The sequence below is a fragment of the Lissotriton vulgaris genome, chromosome 5, assembly GCF_964263255.1.
Source record: "Lissotriton vulgaris chromosome 5, aLisVul1.2, whole genome shotgun sequence".
NCBI lineage: Eukaryota > Metazoa > Chordata > Amphibia > Caudata > Salamandridae > Lissotriton > Lissotriton vulgaris.
The window spans coordinates 530,863,271-530,883,689 of NC_141693.1; the positions used below are offsets into that span (position 1 = coordinate 530,863,271).

The following is a 20,419-nucleotide window of genomic DNA, read 5'->3' on the forward strand; positions in this document are numbered from 1 at the left end:
AGTTTGTCACTATGGAAAGGCTATCTGTCCCATAGGGTGGAATGGGAGTTTATTTAGAACATCTTCTACATATAACTTCCTATTGGGACCAGATGGGAAAATAAGGTTTAGTATGCCTGACTCAGAATCTAAAGATGCATCTTTTAGTAAAGGTGCTTTTTACATTCTGTGTTTGAGAGGTGCATCCTCTCAGATGGCCACCGGGGGGGGGGGGGGGAATGGGTGGTGGTGTTGTGTGTCCTGCTTTTCCTGAATGAGTCAGGGCAGGGCTGAATAGACCTGGACTGCATTCAGAGTAGTGGGAGGAGTTTTCACTAGCACCTGAATAGGCCTTATATGCCTTTAGAGTGGTTGGAGGAGATTTCCCTTGCACCTGAATAGGCCTTGTCTGCCTTGGACAATGCAGTCTCCACCTCCTGGGCCAGAGAGGACAGAACTGGGTTTGGCAGAGCACAGACATTCTCTGCCTCCAGAGAACAAAGGATTTTGGTGTCGCATTATTGCTGAACTAAGGAACCTGTCAAGAAAAAGGGCTGGAAAAGCAGTCAGGAAGAACTGCCACTTTGCTGTGTGCTCTGCTGTGTTGGCCTGCTGCTTGCTGTTTCTGTCTTGGGCAGGGAAAGGACTGGATTGTACTTTCATCATCCTGTTGTTAAGAGTTTTCTCCAAGGGCTTGAAGTAGAGCTTGCCTCCTGTTTGAAGTCTCAGGGATATAAAAGACTTCAGAGAACTCGTTTGGACCAAGAAGACTACCAAGGAGAAGAGCTATAGAAGCTGTGAGGAGGAACTACCACTTTGCTGAGTGCTTTGCTGTGTTGGACTGCAGTGGCTGCTTCTGTCTTGGGCAGTGAAAGGACTGGACTGGACTTTCTGCAACTTCTTTAATGAGTTTCTCCAAGGGCTTGAGGTAGAGCCTGCCCCCTGTTTAAGAAGTCTCAGGAACAGCAAAGACTTCAAGTTCTTCTGCCATCAGCACTGGGGACCGTATATTTTGTGCTGAAACAGAAGAAAAAGCAACCAGACGCCATCTACGACGCTGCTGCCGTGTACTGAAGGCACCGTAGAGGGCCCCACCGCACCGCAACCCTGGTCTCACAGACGAGGCCACTCAATACCGCCACCGAGCCCCTGCCTGCACCGCGACCTGAGGGCATCGCACGCTGCACTGCTACACTTTGCACCGCAGCCCCAATGCCCGCCGATGCGCCCGACTTTAACCGCGCGGAGTTCGATCTGCAACGCGTGTGACTTCAAGGGCCCGATGACTCTTGCACCGACCTCTGGAACTGACGCCTGTGGACGCCGGCTCTTCGGTCGCTCATCGACAGGTCGCCGACGCCTTGCATTTCTGAAGGTACTGTTTTGCGGGTCTTTCCGACACCATAGCTGGCCCGTGACGCTGCAGTAGCCAGAACTGTTTGGATTTGTTGTTCACTATACCGTAATAGCCCCAGACGGAGGTATCGACTTCAAAGAACTGTATTTCAAATCTATTTTGATTATTGAAGATTTCTGATCTGTTTGGTGGATTTTTATCCTTTTTGGTTTTGTTCTGGATATATAAAAATATTGGATAGTTTTCCAAACTGCTGTGGTGCCCTTTTGTATAGCCTTCACTGTATTACTGTTGATTATGTGCGAATGCTTTACACATTGCCTCTGTGATAAGCCTAACTGCTTGTGCTAAGCTACCAAGGGGGTGAGCAGGGGTTATTTTAGGAGTGTAACTCCCTTATCCCGACTAGAAGGAAGGGTCCCTACTTTGACAAAGGTGCAAACCATTGCCAACTAGAGACTCCCCATTTCTAACATTGTCTGAAATAATTATTTCCATAAACCTTTAATGTCAACGAATACTGTGTGGACAACCTAATTAACAGCAAGGATAATTGCTGTTCTAGGATTTTTAAGTGGCCCAACCTAGCTGAGTAAATAGGCCCAACCCCCCCACCCCACTTCAGTTCAGCAACTTTCTAAAAGTGGTATTTTCAGGATTGTGACTTAAAATTCAACTTTACCATTCAAGAGGGTTTTAAATCCCAATTCTTTAGAGACCAAACTCTACTTCCCTACTTGCTCTCAATTGAAAGTTATCACTTATTAAATGTAATAAGGTAACTCAAAGTTATTCTATTGGAGAGGTAGGCCCTGCAGTAGGGAGAACAAATGTAAGTGTTTTTCACTACAGGACATGTAAAGGTTAAAAGTACATGGCCAACTTTTTAAATACAGTGGACCCTACCCTATGCACGGTTTAGGGCCTACCCTGAAGTGACATATGTATCAAAAAGGTTTAGGTTTGGCAAAATGCCAGGCAGAAATGGCAGTTTAAAATTGCACATACAAGCTGCAATGCCAGGCCTTAGACATGTTTAAAAAGGCAACTTAAGTGGGTGACACAATCAGTGCTTTAGTCCACTAGTAGCAGTTAATTTACAGGCCACAGTACATGTAGTAGCACTTTACTAGGGTCTTACAAATAACACAGGAGGGGTGAACATAGGCTCATAGCTCAAAATATGTTCAGTAGCAACAATAAATGAGGTCAGAGCTCTAGTTTTTTTAATAGAAGGATTCTGAGTCCCACTCCTGTCTCGCCAGCCGTAGTGGTTATTCCCCATTCACTACAGGCAAAATTCAGGTTAAGCCCCACTAGTTGTCCAGTCTCAGGAGTCGGACTCATTAAAGTCTTATTAAAGTTAAAAGACTTCTAGTGCCAAAGCGTTACAGTGCAAGCAAGTTCTCACCGGAGTCTCAGAGTGAGGCCCACTTCACTAGTGAGGAGGTGGCAGAGGCTGTCCCTGCAGAGTATCACACATGGCCCTGCGGGAAAGGTTTCCTGGCATCTTTACTCCTCTGGTGACGGTGAGTTTTTCTTGGATCCTCCTCACAGGTGGGCATGGAGGGGAAGGGTATTCGTTGCCTCTGATGCAGCTCCTCAGTGGGGGATTAGGCTCGCACAGGTTACTGTGGCAGCCTTTCTCTCTTGACGACTGTCTTTACCAGACAATGTATATTGCCTTATGCCCGGCGGCCCCATTTTGCATATAGGTTGCCGGTTTTACACCAGACATGGGCTACGGCCCACTTAGCATGGCAGCGATCTTCATGGCTACCCAATCTGGCATACAGGGTCACAGACGTCCTTCTGCACACAGGCTACGACCTCAAAAGTCATCTCCTCCCACCTCACTTTAGAGATCCAATTGCCAGGCTCTTTCAGTGGACCTAACTCCCTCCAGGCCTCTTCCCTTCCTCACAGGGCACACTAGTGTTGGCAAGTGTAGAAATGAAGCTGGAATTCCATCCTCGTCACCTAGCTGTAGAAACAAAGCTGGAAACTTCTTGAGGTTCGTCAGAATACGTTTAATACTACGAGCCCCATAACACGTTTAATACATCTCACAGCTCTTGTACAACTCCAGTCCATTCAGTTAAACTGTAAACTATGGAACGTGGGATGGTGAGGGGGAAGGGAAAATAAAACTTCATCACAATACCTGTCTTCGTCCAAGGTGTCGCATGCCAGGATTTGACTTGTGCCAACCGGGTGGAGTGCCGTTTGCCGACCTCTGTCATTACAACACCAAGCAGGCAGGCACTGATGCTCCAGAGGCAAGGGATCTAGGATTCCTTGAGTGATGCCTTCTCACCCAGCTGCAAGACCTCGGTCGTGGTAAGGGGTGTAAGTCTTCCAGAGGTTCTCCTCCTTGCAAAGACCAATTAGTTGCTTGAGAGTTGACAATTTTTGGGGCCTTGAGCTCCCCTGCTTATAGTCCATTTTCAAACAACAAATGTGGTTTTTGGTCTTTTGAGTTTATGTTGAGAGTCTGCTGCCTTTTGAAGTGCCCTCTCCTGTGTCCTTCCTTTCCTTCAGAAGGCAGTCTGTCAGAGGAGTGACTCAAATCTGATAGCCCCACAACAAAAGCCATCGAAGTGACTAGAGGTTCAAATCTGGATGTTAGTCACAATGTTATCAAAAGGTCACTCCAGGGCTTCAGCCCTACTCTTTAGGACTCTCTCATCAGTCCCAACCTCCTCCTGGAATGTGGCCAGGCCCCTTTCTAGTGACCTCTCTCTTAATCAAAGAGCACCCTTTGAAGTATACCGAAGAACCTGGCTTCTTCCAGTGTCCCACGCAGCTTACAGGAATGCAGCAATCCACAAATCTCTCGAGGGCGCATTCATCTACTCCTCATGATCCTCCAGTTAGCTCTGGGTCTCCCAAAATGGAACCATGAATCTTCCATGTATTGTACCATTCAGAGGCACGCATACACCCAGCACATGCAGATAACATACACTACATACTAACCTGAGTAGTCTAAGGGTGAGCGAAGCACACACCAGTGGAATTTTACAAGAGTGAGCTCCACTCATGTGAGACACACTCCACAGTTAAAAAGGCCTGCTTACTTCTTTTGATCACTACATGGTATGCTGCGAGCACCTCACTCGTGTTGCTCAACTCCTGGCAAAGGGTAGTGCTTTGGGCACCACAATCAGTCTGAAAAGATCGCAATTTGTGAGACAGGCCTATGTCAAGTATTACAAGTATGATCCATGGTCGCCAATGGCAATTCCAGGCCTTGTAAGAGAGCATAATCATGCAGGTCGAATTTGTGCTGGAGTGTAGAAATGTCTTCGAGTGCGTGAAATACTTATGTATTTCTCTTAGAGGAGCAAACAAGCTGTGTTTATGTAGTTCATAATTGTTTGTTAAAGACTTAAAATACATTGACGCCGATTGTGTAAATGGAGAGTCAGTGGATGGAGTGAAATTGACGTAACAAAAAGCCGGGCAAGTATTGGTCAGTGGTGTGTATACGTCACCAAAATGCTCACTGCTATAGGATGGTTGGTGTGAGTCGTGCTGAGATTGGACAGCGTAAAATAACTTTGATTGGAAGCAGAGAAGCATAATACGGAAGGGAGTTTTTAAATTTATTTACTAATACAATGTTTTTAAAAAAATCATGAAGATAATTAAACTGTTGATAACATTGTTTAGCAAAGATCAGCTGATAGTGATTAGAGAAGGAGTTTCTATAGCTCCCCAACGTATGCCTCCATCATTTATGGCGATATAAAGGGGATACCATACTTGTATCTGGTTAGAGAATTGGATGAAATATACAGAACGAGTTGGTAATTTGGCATTTCCAGCTAACGTTACTTTCAATACTAAGATTCTAGAAAATTTAAGGCGACAAATGAATAGTTTGAGTCTAAACCCGAGACCTATGCAGTATGAAGCTCTTGAAGAGTGGGATTACGAAGCATATAAAAGAGAAAGCTAGAGAGACAAAAGAATAGATACAAAAATACAGGGAGTAGGTATTCTTAAGCAAAGTGGGATGCACAAAAGAAATTGTGGAGAAGAGATACTGTGGAAGGAACTAGGATGTTTCCAGTTAGAGAAGCTGAGATGGCAAAAGGAGAAAAGAATAAGCAGAAAAAGAAACACATTGAATCACAAGAGAAGGATGCTAATATGAATATTTGTACAGATGAGTTTGATGAGGAATTCCTGAACGTATTATTATTGAACAGACCTCCACTATATCAGGATGAACAGATTAATACAAATATGAGTGCAAGTGCTTAAATCATTTCATCAAGTACTCCTTTAATTCAGCTTGAAGAACATATAAATAGATCGCCTGAAGTTGCGAGTCAGGTTCAAAGTGTAAATAGAGAAGTAGTAGTAGTAAGTATGAAACTGATAACGAATCCAGATGTTTTGTCAGTTCCAGTGACAAATGGTCCCATAGTTCCAATGTATAGCAAACAAGGACTTACTCGAGTACAAGCTTTAGTGGTTCCAGGTAGGAGTAGTGAACATCCTTATGCAGATTACAGAGAGATAATAAGAACAAATGGAAATACTAGTACGAATGTGGGTGTAGCTACAGAACAAGTGGAACAATTGACTGATGTTTCATAGAGGAATGAGACACCAAAACAAGTTATCCATCATGACCCTATGAGATTGATGCAAGTAGAAAGGAGAATGAATACCCAGACCCCTAATAGGTCGAGAAGTAAAACAAGTGAAATTGTAGAGAGATCTTTAGGGCCATCACCAGAAGAATTAGATGATTGGATTAGAGGGATAGCTCCTGGTTGTAGTGGTCAGAATAATAATGCATACATAGATGTGAATACATTGAAAGGAGATTTGAAGGAGATGATTGCAGGTACAATTATTCCAGAAAGATTGAGTAAATATCACAAGGATGAGTTGTTATTCTTGTGTAAAAACATTGAGAGAAGCTTGCACGAGACGTTTGCTGGAGTTGCACAGATGTATAGAGCTGACATTGAGAAGTTTAAAGCTTTACAAAAGACATACAGGTTGGATTTCACAGATAAGGATTAAGAGAATCTGAATGCATCAGGGAGATAATTACAGATTAAAGAATTGATTTCCACATTAAGACATTGGGGAGAGTTAGACAGATGGGAAGGAAGATGGGCGAAAAAGAAGAATGATGCGAGTGTGTCAACAAAAGCTGCTTTGTCATTGTAGCCTGTAAAAGAAGCAGAAAAAGAGTCCGTACCAGAGGATGTGATTACAGCATACCCAATCAGAGAGGTACCGGAAGGTGGTTTTGTGCACGTTCCTTGGTCAAGACAGGACATATTGTCATTTACGAATGATTTCCCCAGGTTGATAGAAAAACCTGTTCAATGATACAGGCAGGTGGAAAGATTTGTGAAGGTTTCAAAGGTCTTGAGGGTCGATTTGGAAGGTCTTTTTGATATTGTATTCAAGCAGATTTGTGGATAGCGTGTAAAAATTGCTGTAGATTAGCTAAAGAGTATCCAAGAGATCCAAAAACCAGAGAACCACCGAAAGAGGTCATGAAGAAATATAATCAGGTCATTACGTATTTGAAAGGGAAGATTTCTCAAAAAGAAACAGATTGGGGAAAATAGACAGAACTACTCAAGAATTAAAAAAAAATCAGTGCATGCATATTACGAGAGGCTTCTTCAAGTATTTATACAGTACAGTGGTACAGAAAATATCACAGATAAAGATATGAGACACTTTGTGTATAGCTTTGTGTATGGATTGATACCAGAGATAAGTGCTGCGATTCAGCAGCATTTGATTAGTTGGCAGAGCAAATCAGTTGACAAAATACTAGGTAATTCGAAGCATTGTAAAGATGACATAGAAATGAGACACAAGAAATTGAAAGAGAAATTAATGTTGGCTCAGATGAAAGCAGCCAAGAAAGGGGGATACTTGAGTGTTGATTCACCAGATGATTTTCAGAATATTGGTCAGACTACTACAGGAATGAAAGGTGTAGTTTCAAATGGCAATACTGTGAAGCAAATGATTCTGATGGTTCAAGGGTGAGATAGAAGTAATTTCAGAGATAAAGAGGAATAGAAAAAGAGGTTTCCTTGTTATAATTGCGTAAAATTTGGACATTGGCGAAGCGAGTGTTAGAGTCTGTTAAATAATTCAGGACAGGGAGGAAATGGTGACCAAATGCAAATACAGAATCAAAGTTATCAGGTGCAGAATCAGGATTATCAAGTGCAGATGAATCAGACTCAGATAAACAGAGCACAGATTAATCAGATGCATAATGAAAGTCGACAAATGCAGGTAACACATAGAGGACAGGGTTTACAAATACCACAAGCTCCTATGCCAAATCAGGATGTGAATGGTCAAGTGCACAGATACAATGCGAGTGTGGGTTCTCATAACAATGTTCAAATGAATTCAAATATGCAGGTGGCTTCACAATATTTGATACATACAGAAGAGAATGATTCAGATACATCAAAATGATGGTACTTGAGGGGGGAGGAAGAGTGCGTTCTTGGCGCATCTCTAGAGGTAGATCAGTCAGGTCCCTATGTGGATGGCGAGGTTAATGGTAATGCCATTACATTCCTCGTAGATACTGGTGCTACCTGTTCCACTGTGAGAACTATGGAAATCCCAAACCTGCTCCTCTCGGGAGAAAGTATCCAAGTTGTTGGGAGTCTCAAATAAATTGATTAAAACGCCAGTAACAAAACAGATGAAAGTTCAAATTGGCAATTTTCAAGAATTACACACATTTGATGTGTGTGACACAAGTCCAGTTAATTTGTTAGGAAGGAACTTGTTGTGTAAGATGAATTGTTCCATTTACTGTACACCAGATGGAATAGCATTTCATACAAAAGATGAAGACGGGATCTTCAAAATGTCAAGGTAGGGAACAGAAGTGAATGGGTTATATCTATTGCTTACAGCAAATGATTTGCCTGTTGAGTTGAGAGAGACAGTGTTGTCTGATGTGTTGGATTTTACAGGAAAAGATATCGGATTGATGAAGGGAACTGCACAGACTCAAATAACAGATGCAGAATTTCCAAAAATACGACAGAATAAAATGAGTCTTGACACTATTGCAGGATTGTCACCGGTGATTGATATGTTGATTGAACGAGGAATACTAAAAGAAATCCTTGAGATTCCATGCAGTTCACCTATAATGGAAAATCGCAAACCAATGGGAAATATAGAATTGTACTGGACCTGAGAAAGGTGAACAAAATGGTTATACCTTGTTGTCCAATTGTACCAAACCCAGCTGTGATCCGATATCAAATCCCATGTGATGTAGAGTGGTTTACAGTATTCGATCTGTGTTCAGCATTTTTCTCGATACCCTTACATCCAGATTTCCAATATTTATTTGCATTCTGGTTCAGGAACCGTGTTTTGGCATGGAGCCGAGTTCCTCATGTGTACACAGAAAGCCCCTCAATCGTCAATCAGATATTGATAGAAATGTCTGGAGTCGCTGGTACTGCCTAAAGACTCAGTTCTCGTCTAATATATCGATGACCTTTTGGTGGCATTGTAAACAACTATGTGACTGATAGAATTGCTTTACTGAACCATTTGGCAGTAGGTGGGCATAAAGTGGCACCAGCGAAATTACAATTCTGTAAGAAGTGAGTAGATTGTAATGCGACATGCTTTGGAAGTGTATGTGCCACATTCAGTTGAGATTTTGTTAACACGATCTCACACACAGCACCTTACAAGCAGTCAGTTAACATAATATGAACAAGTGATATTGTGTACTGCAAATGTAACAATAGCAAGATGTACGACTTTAAATCCAGCTACATTGTTACCAACACCAGGCTGTGAAGTGGTCATGGATGAATTGATCATGATTGTCTGGATGTGACTCAGTTGTGTACCAAACCAAGACCTGATTTCAAAGGTACTCCACTGATTGAATCTGATGTTGTATTGTTTGTAGATGGATCATGTTTGAGAGATTCAGAAGGAAGCTTACGAGTTACCAATGCAATCTGCACAGTGGCAAATGTGATTGAAGCATCATGGTTGAAAGGAGTGAGTTCTGCACAAGTATCAAAGTTGATGGCTCTTACTAGAGCATGTTGCTTAGCTAGATAATTGGAAGTGACAATATATACTGATAGCCAGTATGTCTTCAGGGTGGTCCATGATTTTGGGCAGTTGTGGTCCCAACATGGAAATTTGACCTCTTTGGGTTCACCAATAAGAAACGGAGAGTGTGTACAAGATCTACTGGGGGCACTACAATTGCCGGCACAAATTGGTGTGGTAAAATGTTCGGCACATCGCTCTGGTTGTGAATAGGTCACATGTCACACTAAGCAATAGATATACGGACGAGATTGCATGATTTGTGCTTCAAATACAAATTCGATCAAAATGGACCAATAAATAATAAATTGATCAAATTAGCCAAACAGAATGCAGGTTGATGTTCTCATCTGTTGAAACATGGTATGAGGTGAGAGAATTACAGGAAGAAGCAAGTGACTCAGAGAAAAATGGGTGGACCAAATCAGCATTTACACACATGAGAGGAACTCATTTTAATAATGAAATAATTTGGATGATTTGTGAAGCATTACAAATTGAACTGAAGTTGCACTGTGCCTACAGACCTGAGGCTTCAGGTGTGGTTGAGCAGATGAATGGCACAATAAAATCTAGATTGGCCAAGGTTTGTGCATCCACAACACTGAAATGGCCTGATGCATTGCCATTGGTGTTGATGAGTTTAAGAAGTATCCCTGACAAAAGGACAGCCCCCACATGAAATTGTGATGGGCAGGTCTATGAAACAGCCGACAGTACCAGCAAACCAACTAATGAACATTACTGCTGATTTGTTACTGGAATATTGCAAAGGATTGGCTGATGTGGTCCATTCTGTGTGTCACCAGGTTGGAGAAGTTGCAACAACACAGGAAGAACAAGGACATGATCTGTGTCCTGGGGACTGGGTGCTTGTGAAGAAGCATGCAAGAAAGTCTTGCCTAGAACAACGATGGTATGGTCCCTATCAAGTGATACTGGTGACAAACAACAACAGCTGTTAAGTGTGGAAGCTTGCCAAATGGATACATTCAAGCTACACCAGAAGAGTCCCAAGTCCACTTGAAATTGAAGAGCTTGCTGAAGAAGAACGATGAGAACGAAACAGCGTTCCAAGGTGAGATGAAAATCGAGTAGAGTGGGCACAAGATACGGGACTGAAGAAAATGATGCTGTGATTGTTACTGCTGAGAATGAAATAATCTCTGTGAACAGTAATAAAGATAAGAGAAAAAGACATTCATCAAGAGAAAGGACTAAATCAATTCCATTGATATTGACAATGTGAATGGAAAAAGAACAAAAAAGGGAGACAAGTGGCCAAAAGGAGTAAAAATAAAATATTGTGTGAATTCAAAAGTTCCAGAAACAGTAATTGAAATAACTTACCAATCTGAACAAAGCGAAGCAGAAGAAAAAGAGCAATTGAGAAGAACAAAGAAAATTAAAAACCAAATAAGAAATATAAAGCGCCTGAACAGATATATTTGGAGACTACTTAAACGAACGATTGGGAAAAATAATTTCTTGAATTTTGTTCACAACGCAGTTGCTCATGCAAGCCACCCTAGATGAACTGTTTTTCTGAAAAGGGTGCAGAAAAAGAGAGATTTATGAAAATAAATTAATTTTGAAAAGTTCTGAAGCCAAAGTCAAAAGCTGTAGAAGAAGAATAGATAGCTGAAAGAGAGCCAAAGGCTCTAAAAGGTGTGGGGTGCACAACCTAAAACTAATTTAGCAAAATTTAGTTGACATTTTTTGTTACATTTTTGAATATTTTTGATTAATTTTGATCTTGCATGTGTTACGTTAACAGTGTACGTATGGTTGGTATCAACATTTGTAGTACCATATTTTATGTTTATTAATGCAGTAAATTTTACTAATAATAATGAGCATGTAACATTTAATGCTAAAAGAGATCTGAAAGAAGATCCATAGACTAATATTAAAGAATTAACTGGTAGTGTTTTACACATGAATAAATCAATTAATGATTTCTCATTAAATGTTTCCACTAAACTCTTTGTACGAGTACGTGGATACTATGGATGCGAGAGACTGTTACGTGTGCACGCAGTTACCTACATCTGTGTCAGAAGGGGTGACCTACTATCACCTGCCATGAACATATGGTATTTTGTGTAGTGTATTAAGCAGTTTGTTTTATGGTAAGGATTCCTTCCGGGATTTTTATTCAAATTGTGATTTAATTTTTTCAGAAGTTCCTATTAGAAAGAATATGAATGTGGTGTATAGTGCTAGGAATGCGGAGTACATGGTTGTTTTTCCCATTCTACTGAGACAATAGACATAGACATCAGCGCCTGGATGCCTCAGGGCAACTGTAGCGCTTTATAAGTCACATTTTCATTTCATTTCATTATATGAACATCAAAATAATCTAACTTGTAAGTTACATAGTGCAGATAGAATTCAATAATACAGAGGAAGATAGACGTTGAAGTTTTAAACAAAGAGCTTCAGAGCAGAAAAGTAGAGAACCACCATGGGCACATGAATAAGGTAATTAGAAACAAGGGGAGACGTATGCTGCAATGACTGGATTGGCCTCTTAGAGGGAAGCTTTGCTTACTAAGGCAGAAGACTAACTATAATAATCATTTTGTTGGTTCCAGTGAGTGTGAACATACTTTTCTTATTACAGGCAGTTGGGGATTGAGAGGTGGTACTGATCCTGTATAACCTGGAGTTTATTACGTGTGTGGGAAAAATGCCTACCACAGGATGCTACCACATTGGTATGGGTGTTGTTATATGGGTATAATTATTCCCAAAATGTACCATGTGGGTAAAAAACATGGAACCATGAAAAAGGACTAACACAGAATAAAAGGGGTTTCGCTGCAGAAATTGTGGGCAAATTTTTTGGAGCTTTGATACCTTCAGTTGAGGTGATTCTAAATTCACAAAAGATTAGTGAATGGTCTACAGTGGTTGATCATTTATCAACAGATACTGCTGGTGGGTTCCTAATGGTTGACACATAAATGGTTGCTATGAGAACCATTGTTTTACAAAATCGACTTGCCTTAGATGTATTATTGGCAAAAGAAGGTGGAGTCTGTAGTATGCTGAAAATATAACAATGTTGCACATATATTCCTGACAAACGTAGAGATCTAGAGGGATATATCAGCAACATTACTAAATTACATGATGATCTGGTAGAACTGAAGGCTGACGGTGCTTAGGAGAAACTGAGCAAGGGTTTCTCTTCTATAGGTAATTGGTTTTCAACATTTACTAACAGCTTATTAGGGAGGATACCAACACCAACAGTTGCTGTTGCTACCGGCATACTAATAGTATTTTTGCTTTATAAATGCTGAATGAATAAAACAAAAGATGCAAAATGGAGAGCAAGAAAAGAGAGAAGAAATAGAAATGGACAATCGAAAGGGTACTTATTATACCATGATGAAAGATTTCGAGAGTGTTAGAATGAAACCGACGCAAACATTGGACACTGCATTCTGAAATGTTTTCAGATAGTAATCTGATAAGGGTTGTTGTGATGGTTGGGAATACCATCAAATGGGGGATTGATGCAGCATGATGTTTGAGAATAAAATCTGCTTGATGAATTCCCCTCAAATGCATGTATTTTAATAATATACGCAAAACTAATATAGCACATAACATGAGAAACGTGCACAAGGCATGAAAGATGAGTTTCTTAGTTTAACAATGATGAGAATAATGCTAACTGATGTTACTCTGCCCTCCAACCTGCAGAAAAATAAACAACAAAGAATCTGCATTTATTCTTCGTGAAAGTAGTGTAGGTTTTTAGAAATAATTCTCTTTTGCTCAAATAAATGTAGGCCTTAAGAAATGTTAGGGGGTGTGCTTCCGTGCTCCTGTCCCTCAGAGTGTATCAAGGGTTTCCTTAGATTTGTTTTTGTTGTCTAAATGCTTCCTTAGAATGCAGATTTTCAGCCTATTTCTGAATAAAATTTTACATTTCTTTCCTGTCTAGACGAGGGTTATAGTATACATGAACAGAACTGTAACAGAAAATGAATACATTAGAAGCTAGATTATTTTCCCTTTCTCCGAAGGAAGTTGTCCAATTTTTAGACAAAGTGTTTAGAAATATCAGTTAGGTCATTGTCAGAAGACAACCACACCATTGTGTTTAGCCAATGAAAATGTTTGTAGAGAGTAGACAAAGCAACATTTTAGCTGAAGAAAGGAAGTATTGTACTATAAAGATTCCTGTGGGAAAATTCTCCTCGGCTTGTTCACTGAATTATGACCTGTCCTGCGTTCGTGGTATGCTGCTTGCCGTGCGGATTCTTGATTCTCTGGCTGGCAGATACTGCTGTTCCCCAAGAGACTATCCTGAAGACTTTCCAAATCATCAGCTGGTGGTGCTGCCTTCGCTATACCCTAACGGCCGTGGGGTTAGCCTTACAGACTAATTGCACATTGTGCATTAGTATTTCATCTTGTGAGTGAGCTATTATTTCACTGATGTTTCTCTCTCGCTCACTCCTCCATACCTGATATTCCTAAGTTTATTGAATGAGCTGTGATTATTATTGTGAGTCTATTCTGTATTCTATGAACTGATTTATGACATTTTAGTTGTATCGCATTTGTGATTGACCATTCATATTATGAAATAACAAGAACAACTAATAGAAAGAATAGTGTCTGTCTTTATTACAGTGTTATTGAGTCCTCTGGATATATTTACATTGACCAATATTTCGCATATTTCTTTATTATAGGTCCTCGTGGAGAAATAGCATGCAGTCTTTTATTATTTAGTCCCTTTTAGCTCCACCAATGGTTCTTCAGAGGACTTTTGATATTGCGAACTGTGTGACAATGACTTTTGGGCCCATCATTAGAGTTATGCTTCTGATAATGGTATTGTGGTTGGTGTTGATAGATAACTGACAAAAATCCCCCAACACTTCCGCTGCATCAATCACAAAGCTGAATTTTTATTAGACTTAGTAATCTCTTTCATTTTAAATTAAATGTTAGCTTACATGATAAATTGTAGCATCGTTACGGAAACATAATTAAAACTGTAATTTGTGGAGAAACAGCAACAATTTAATTTTTTTAAATAAAAGTCAGAATTTGCAACCACCAGATGAAAAGGCAGAAAACACCAAATTAAGGGTCTCCAAACTCACCTCCGTGAAGAAGTGCAGATCGACAGTGCGTAGAAACTGCGGCTTTGGCTTCACCATCCGAGAGACCAAAGAGCAAACCTCTACAGCAACTTTATTAAGGATTACAAAATAAACTAGGCGATAAAACATGTTCACAATTTGTGTAGTCAGTAGCTACTTACTCCACAGAACAAAAAAACAAAAATTTGAAATTTAAATCTAATTGCTGAAGGAGGCAACCTTCAGTCAAACAGGTTTTCAACATAAAATGCTCCTAATTTAAGTCTAACACGCTCAGTTATGTGCAGCTTAAGAGCCTTGACAGAGTCTTAGGTGAGGCAGTCTTTGTCGACTGAAACTCTCAGGCATCAGGACGTGTCTGAGGTGTCGAGCATATCTGAAAGCATTTATGCACAAGAAGGGGAGCAATTGAAAAGCTTAAAGGCAGGGGAAAACCACAAGGGTCAGAATCACAAACTTATTTGCACCTATAAGTTTAACCGTACTGTGTAATTTTTATTTTTGAACAGGAATAAAACCACTTCTAACCTTCACAAAAGGTAATTCCGCACATGTACAAAAAAAAAAACATTCAAACAAATTGTTGTATGCGAGTAAATCTGAAGCAGACGTTTAAGGACATGAATGCCATGAGAGTTGTGCATACCAAAAAACACAAACTTTATCTCCGGACACTTTTTCACCCTGGAAACGATGAGAGATTTACTTCCAAATATCCTTTCAGTGTGGTAATCGACAAGCGACACCCCCAATATTGGTGGAAGTGCAGGGACCGGGGTTGTTTCTCCATCCTTAAGAAATGAATAACTTCCTAGTTCCGAGTATACATTTGCCAGGTATAAAAAATAAAATCACAGCAGTAAGTCAAGGAAATCGGACAGTCACAGCTTCCTAAGAGTACACTTGTGAACCTTTTGAAATACCAAATTACCCCCAAAACATATCGACCATAGAGAGACTTAAGCATAGGTTACACAAAACAAAAAAGGAAATCCATGGCAGTAGCTTTATGTTTTTTTGTGAATCTGGTTCCATGTGTGCTTTCAGGAACACAAACTGTGTCTGCTGATGAAGAATCGAAATTTGCCTAGCTTATGTAACGGTAAGTTTCAATTCTATTAAGGACACGGAGGCGAGGATTATGCTATATCTTCCTTCGCTTTATTAACATAAAGACTCCACAGCAGCTTAGGAAAAGATATATAATAGTAACAAAAATGCTTTGAGACATAAAGCATTTGACGGAACGTTCAACAGATCAAACAACAACTCCCAAGAGTCTCTTTGTACAATGACAGTCCATAGTCCTTCCACTCTGTCCATCACCGCTATAAATCCGGTCTTCTCTTCCTCTTCCTCCTCTTTCTTCGCGCAGATCACGCCTGAACCTCATTGATCCTGCTTAGCACCCTCGTTGCCTGTCGAAAAAGAAACAGCGTCAGCGAGGTGGCCCAGGAATGCAACAATAAGGCGAGGAGCAGTTCAGCGACTAATACAGTACAGACAATGTAAAGGAAAACGCTTTACTTACTGCCATATGGCCGGGTAGAGACACCACTGTAGCCTGGGTGGGATAATCCTCGCCTCCGTGTCCTTAATAGAATTGAAACTTACCGTTACGTAAGCTAGGCAAATTTCGATTCTATGTCAGGACCGGAGGCTTCAGATTATGCTAGTTCAAAGCTTACTTACCACCAACTGGGCCAAATCCACCACCGGCTTAAAATAAAACCTCTTAAAGGTGGAATCCGAGGACCAATCCGCCGCTCGCATTAGGTCCTTCAAGCGAGCACCCACTGAGAACGCTTTAGAGGCCATGGCCCCCCTGGCAGAGTGTGCTCCAAAGAGAGAAGTATTGATGCCCGCTTCTTGCATGACCCACCGCACCCACCGAGCAATAGTGGGGGAGGAGACAGCTTTGTGTGGCTTCCGCAGGGCAATCAACAACTGACGCTCGCCCGGAGGGCGCAAATCCAAGGTCAGATCTTCATATGCTTTGAGGCATTGCACAACACACAACTTAGGAGTGTCAAGAAAAGCTGGATAGGAAATGGATCGCGACGACGTTTTAGTGCGTCGGCCCACGGTAAAAGTAACCCCATCCGGGGAAAAAATGTGTGCAGAGACATCCAGCGCGCGCACATCAGAGACGCGTCTGCAAGAGATCAAACACAACAACATGGCCAACTTCGCCTACAGTTCCTTAAGAGACAGATAGGAATTGGCCGGCCAGGACAAGAAAAAGTTCAGAACCAAATTGACGTCCCAAAGGACGGAGTACCTGGGTTCAGGAGGCAACGCGAGACGAATAGCCCGCAGAAGCCGGCAAACAAAAGGATGCTCCCCTACTGGGTGGCCATCGATATTGTCATGGCCTGCCGAAATCGCCGATCGAATAGCATTGATCGTTCTATAAGCCAAGCCCTTGTCGGCTAGGTGAGCCAGGAAATTCAGCACGGGAACGAGGCCTGCGACCAAGGGATCCAAATCCCTTCGTAGACACCAACGCATCCACTTAAGCCAAGCGGATCTGTAGCGCTTCGTCGTACTATCGGCCCATGCTTTGGAGAGCAAGTGTTCGGCAGACCCCGAAAGGCCTGGGAGCGACCAGCGTCTCCTGAGAGCCTCCATGCCACGAGGCGGAGAGAGCTCTGCGTGATGAGAGGATGCGGTTCCCGATCCGGATTTGTCAGGAGCAGAGGAAACAGGGGGAGTAGGATTGGAAAATCCCAAGAAAGTTCCAGAAGAACCGGAAACCACACTTGAGACCTCCAGAGCGGTGTAACCAACACCAACTCCGCTCCTTGGCGGTGTATTTGGGCCGCCGCTCGCATTATCATGGAGAACGGGAGAAACGCAAACGGCTGTTCCCGACTCCAATCCTGTAGAAAGGCGTCCGTGGCCTCCGCCAGAGGGTCCGGCCTCCAGCTGAAAAAACGCGGTAGCTGGTGGTCGAGACGGGACACAAACAGGTCCACTGAAAAGGGACCCCAGAGAGTTTGCAACCACCGGAAGACCTCCGGATCCAGTTTCCACCGGCTGGCGTCCCTGAGGTGTCTGGAGTGCCAATCCGCTACTTGGTTGGACTGACCCGGGAGATATTCCGCCGTCATCGCAATGTGACGTGACAGGCAATAGTCCCAGAAGTCCTTCGCCAGGTCCGCCAAAGCGCGGGAACGAGGACCCCCTAGATGGTTCACATAACGAACCGCCGAAACATTGTCCATCCGTAAAAGGACACAGGCCTTGACCGAATCCTTGGTCCAACAACGGACTGCGAAGGAGCCCGCCAGGAGCTCCAAACAATTGATATGCAATCGTTGTTCTTCTGAAGACCAGGCGCCGCCGGTGGAGAAATCCCCGCACCGGGCACCCCAGCCCGACCTGCTGGCATCGGACTCTATTATCAGGTCCGGGGCCGAACCGAAGATCGCCTGACCATTCCATGCCTCCATGTGAGACAGCCACCAGGACATTTCCTCCTTCACTTCTTCCGTGAGGGGAACCCACTGATCGTAACTCATCCCACGACGTAGGTGCTGCGCCTTCAAGCGCTGGAGCGCCCTGTAATGCAGGGGGCCTGGGAAAATCGCCTGGATGGAGGACGACAGAAGCCCTACCACCTTGGCGATATGGCGCAAGGACGTGCGATCCTTTGCGATCGTCTGCCGAAGCAGGTGTCGTATTTTCGCTACTTTCCGACCCGGCAGGCTCAAGACCGCCTGCACCGAGTCCACCACGAAACCTAGGAAGATGATCTTCTGAGTGGGAACCAAAACCGACTTGGAGCCGTTGATCACGAACCCCAGTCTCTGGAGGAGGTGGACGGCCTGCCGCAGCTGGCCCGCCAACACCTCCGGGCACTGCCCCATGAGGAGGATGTCGTCTAAGTACACTAACATACGGACCCCCTGACTTCCGAGAAACTCCACTACCGGGTGGAGAACCTTCGTGAAGCACCATGGGGCCGACGACAGACCGAACGGCAGCGCGGTGAACTCGAACACCCTGCCGTCCCACAGAAACTGAAGGAAACGACGGTGCGGGGGATGGATGGGGACGACCAAATAGGCATCCTTGAGATCCAGTCTCACCATCCAATCCCGAGGGAGGAGTACGTCTCGAAGGAGGTGGATACCCTCCATTTTGAAATGTCGATAGACCAACCACCCATTGAATTCCTTGAGATTGATCACAGGTCTCTTGCCCCCATCTGTCTTGTCCACTAAAAAGACGTTGCTGAGGAACCCGTGCGGGTGGCGCGTTGATAGACGGATGGCCCCTTTGCGGAGCAGATCCGAGACCTCCCCGTCTATCAACCGCGCGTCGGACTCTGAAAAGACCATTGGACGCGGGGGCACCGCTTGTGTGGGCTGGTCGTAGAATTCTATGTGGAACCCACGTACAGTTTGCAAGACCCAAGCGTCGGCAGTGAGCAATTCCCACTCCTCGTAAAAGGTTGCCAGCCGCCCCCCAATTGGAACTTGATCCAAACAAAGGACACTTACCGGGGGCATTCCCTTGTCCGGAGTTCTTCCTGAACCCTCTGCCGCCGAAGCGCTGCCCTCTGGTGGGGTAGAAGTTATTAAAGTTTGCAGAGGTCTGGTATTGGCCTCTGCCGGGGCCTTGTCCTTTATTGTTGGTCTGCTGGCCACGGCCGATCGCGCGGCCCCTACCGCGACCGGCCCCTCCGGAGAAACGTTGGTGAAACACCCGTTTGATGCTGGACTGGGCCTTATCCAACGACGTGAACGTGTTCACGAATTTGCCCAGCTCCCTGATGAAGGGCTCGCCAAAGAGGCCACCCTGGGCCACAGCACCCGCCTCCGACGAGGCCAGGTCCCCCAACTTCGGGTCCAATTTAATCAAGAGCGAACGCCGCCTCTCTGTAGATAGGGCGCAGTTGGCGTTGCCCAAGAACACTATCACCCTCTGGGCCCAATTAGAAAGCACCTCCGGAGAAATGACGGTGCCATTCGCCTTCGCCTCCTCCGCCATTTCGAGGATCTTCGTGGCAGGCCCAACCGCATCCAGCAGCTTATCCTGGCAGGCCCGCCAGGACCGATCGATGCCTTTCCTGGGATCCTTCATAAATTTTGCCAGGAAGGTGGCCATCTTGGCATCTAACTCCGGGGTCATGGCCACCTTGCCCTCCAAAGTCGGCCTAGGGCATTCCCCACGCAGGCAACCCCTCGCTTCCTTCTCCAAGGGCTTGCGCAGCCTGCCCGCTACAAACTTGGCCACCGTCTCCCCCGGTGTCCAGGCCGCGGAGCGGGGGTGGACGATCTCGTCCGGGTCCAGCATGCCCGACTCATCCCGTGGCATCTCCTTGGCAGAGGACGCCGGAAGCCAAGATCGGGTCGACTCCCCGTCGTCATCGGTGTCTGGAGAGTCGTACACAGGGGAAGCGGGGGCTGTCGACACGTCCCCCGAAGCACCCGGGTCCACCAAGGGAGCAGGGGGCACCGCCGTTGCCTTCGCCAGGAAGGCGTCCCGGAGACGCTCAAACGCGCCCCTGTCCACTCCTTGGGCCTCCGATGACGGCCCTTCCTTACAGGGCCTCTTCGGGGCGGGTGGTAACCCGCCGGACGTCCCCAGGAGATCGGGGGTCGGAGGCACATGCGCCGATGCCAGCTTCGCGCATTCTTCCACGATGCGGGCGGAGAGGCGGTCCTCCATAGGTCCTACCACCTCCGTCACGCAGCGATAAATCGAATTGTCCACCGCCTGGTAAAATTTGTCGTCCTGCAGGTAGGAGTAGGGTTCTTCCTCGTACTCCCCTTCCATCCTGAAGCACAGGGGTAAATCCGGGGCACCCTGTAGGGCGGCAGTC

The 20,419-nt window shown here is 44.2% G+C and overlaps 1 protein-coding gene across 1 annotated transcript in view; it reads right to left on the reverse strand.

Moving 5' to 3' along the window:
• RPP30 (ribonuclease P/MRP subunit p30) overlaps positions 1–20,419 on the reverse strand; it is a 144,915-nt gene that overhangs the window by 11,187 nt on the left and 113,309 nt on the right. Inside the window, exon 10 of the mRNA XM_086921976.1 lies at positions 14,587–14,666. Coding sequence (XP_086778102.1) covers positions 14,587–14,666 — 80 coding nt within the window. The remainder of the gene's footprint in view (positions 1–14,586; positions 14,667–20,419) is intronic.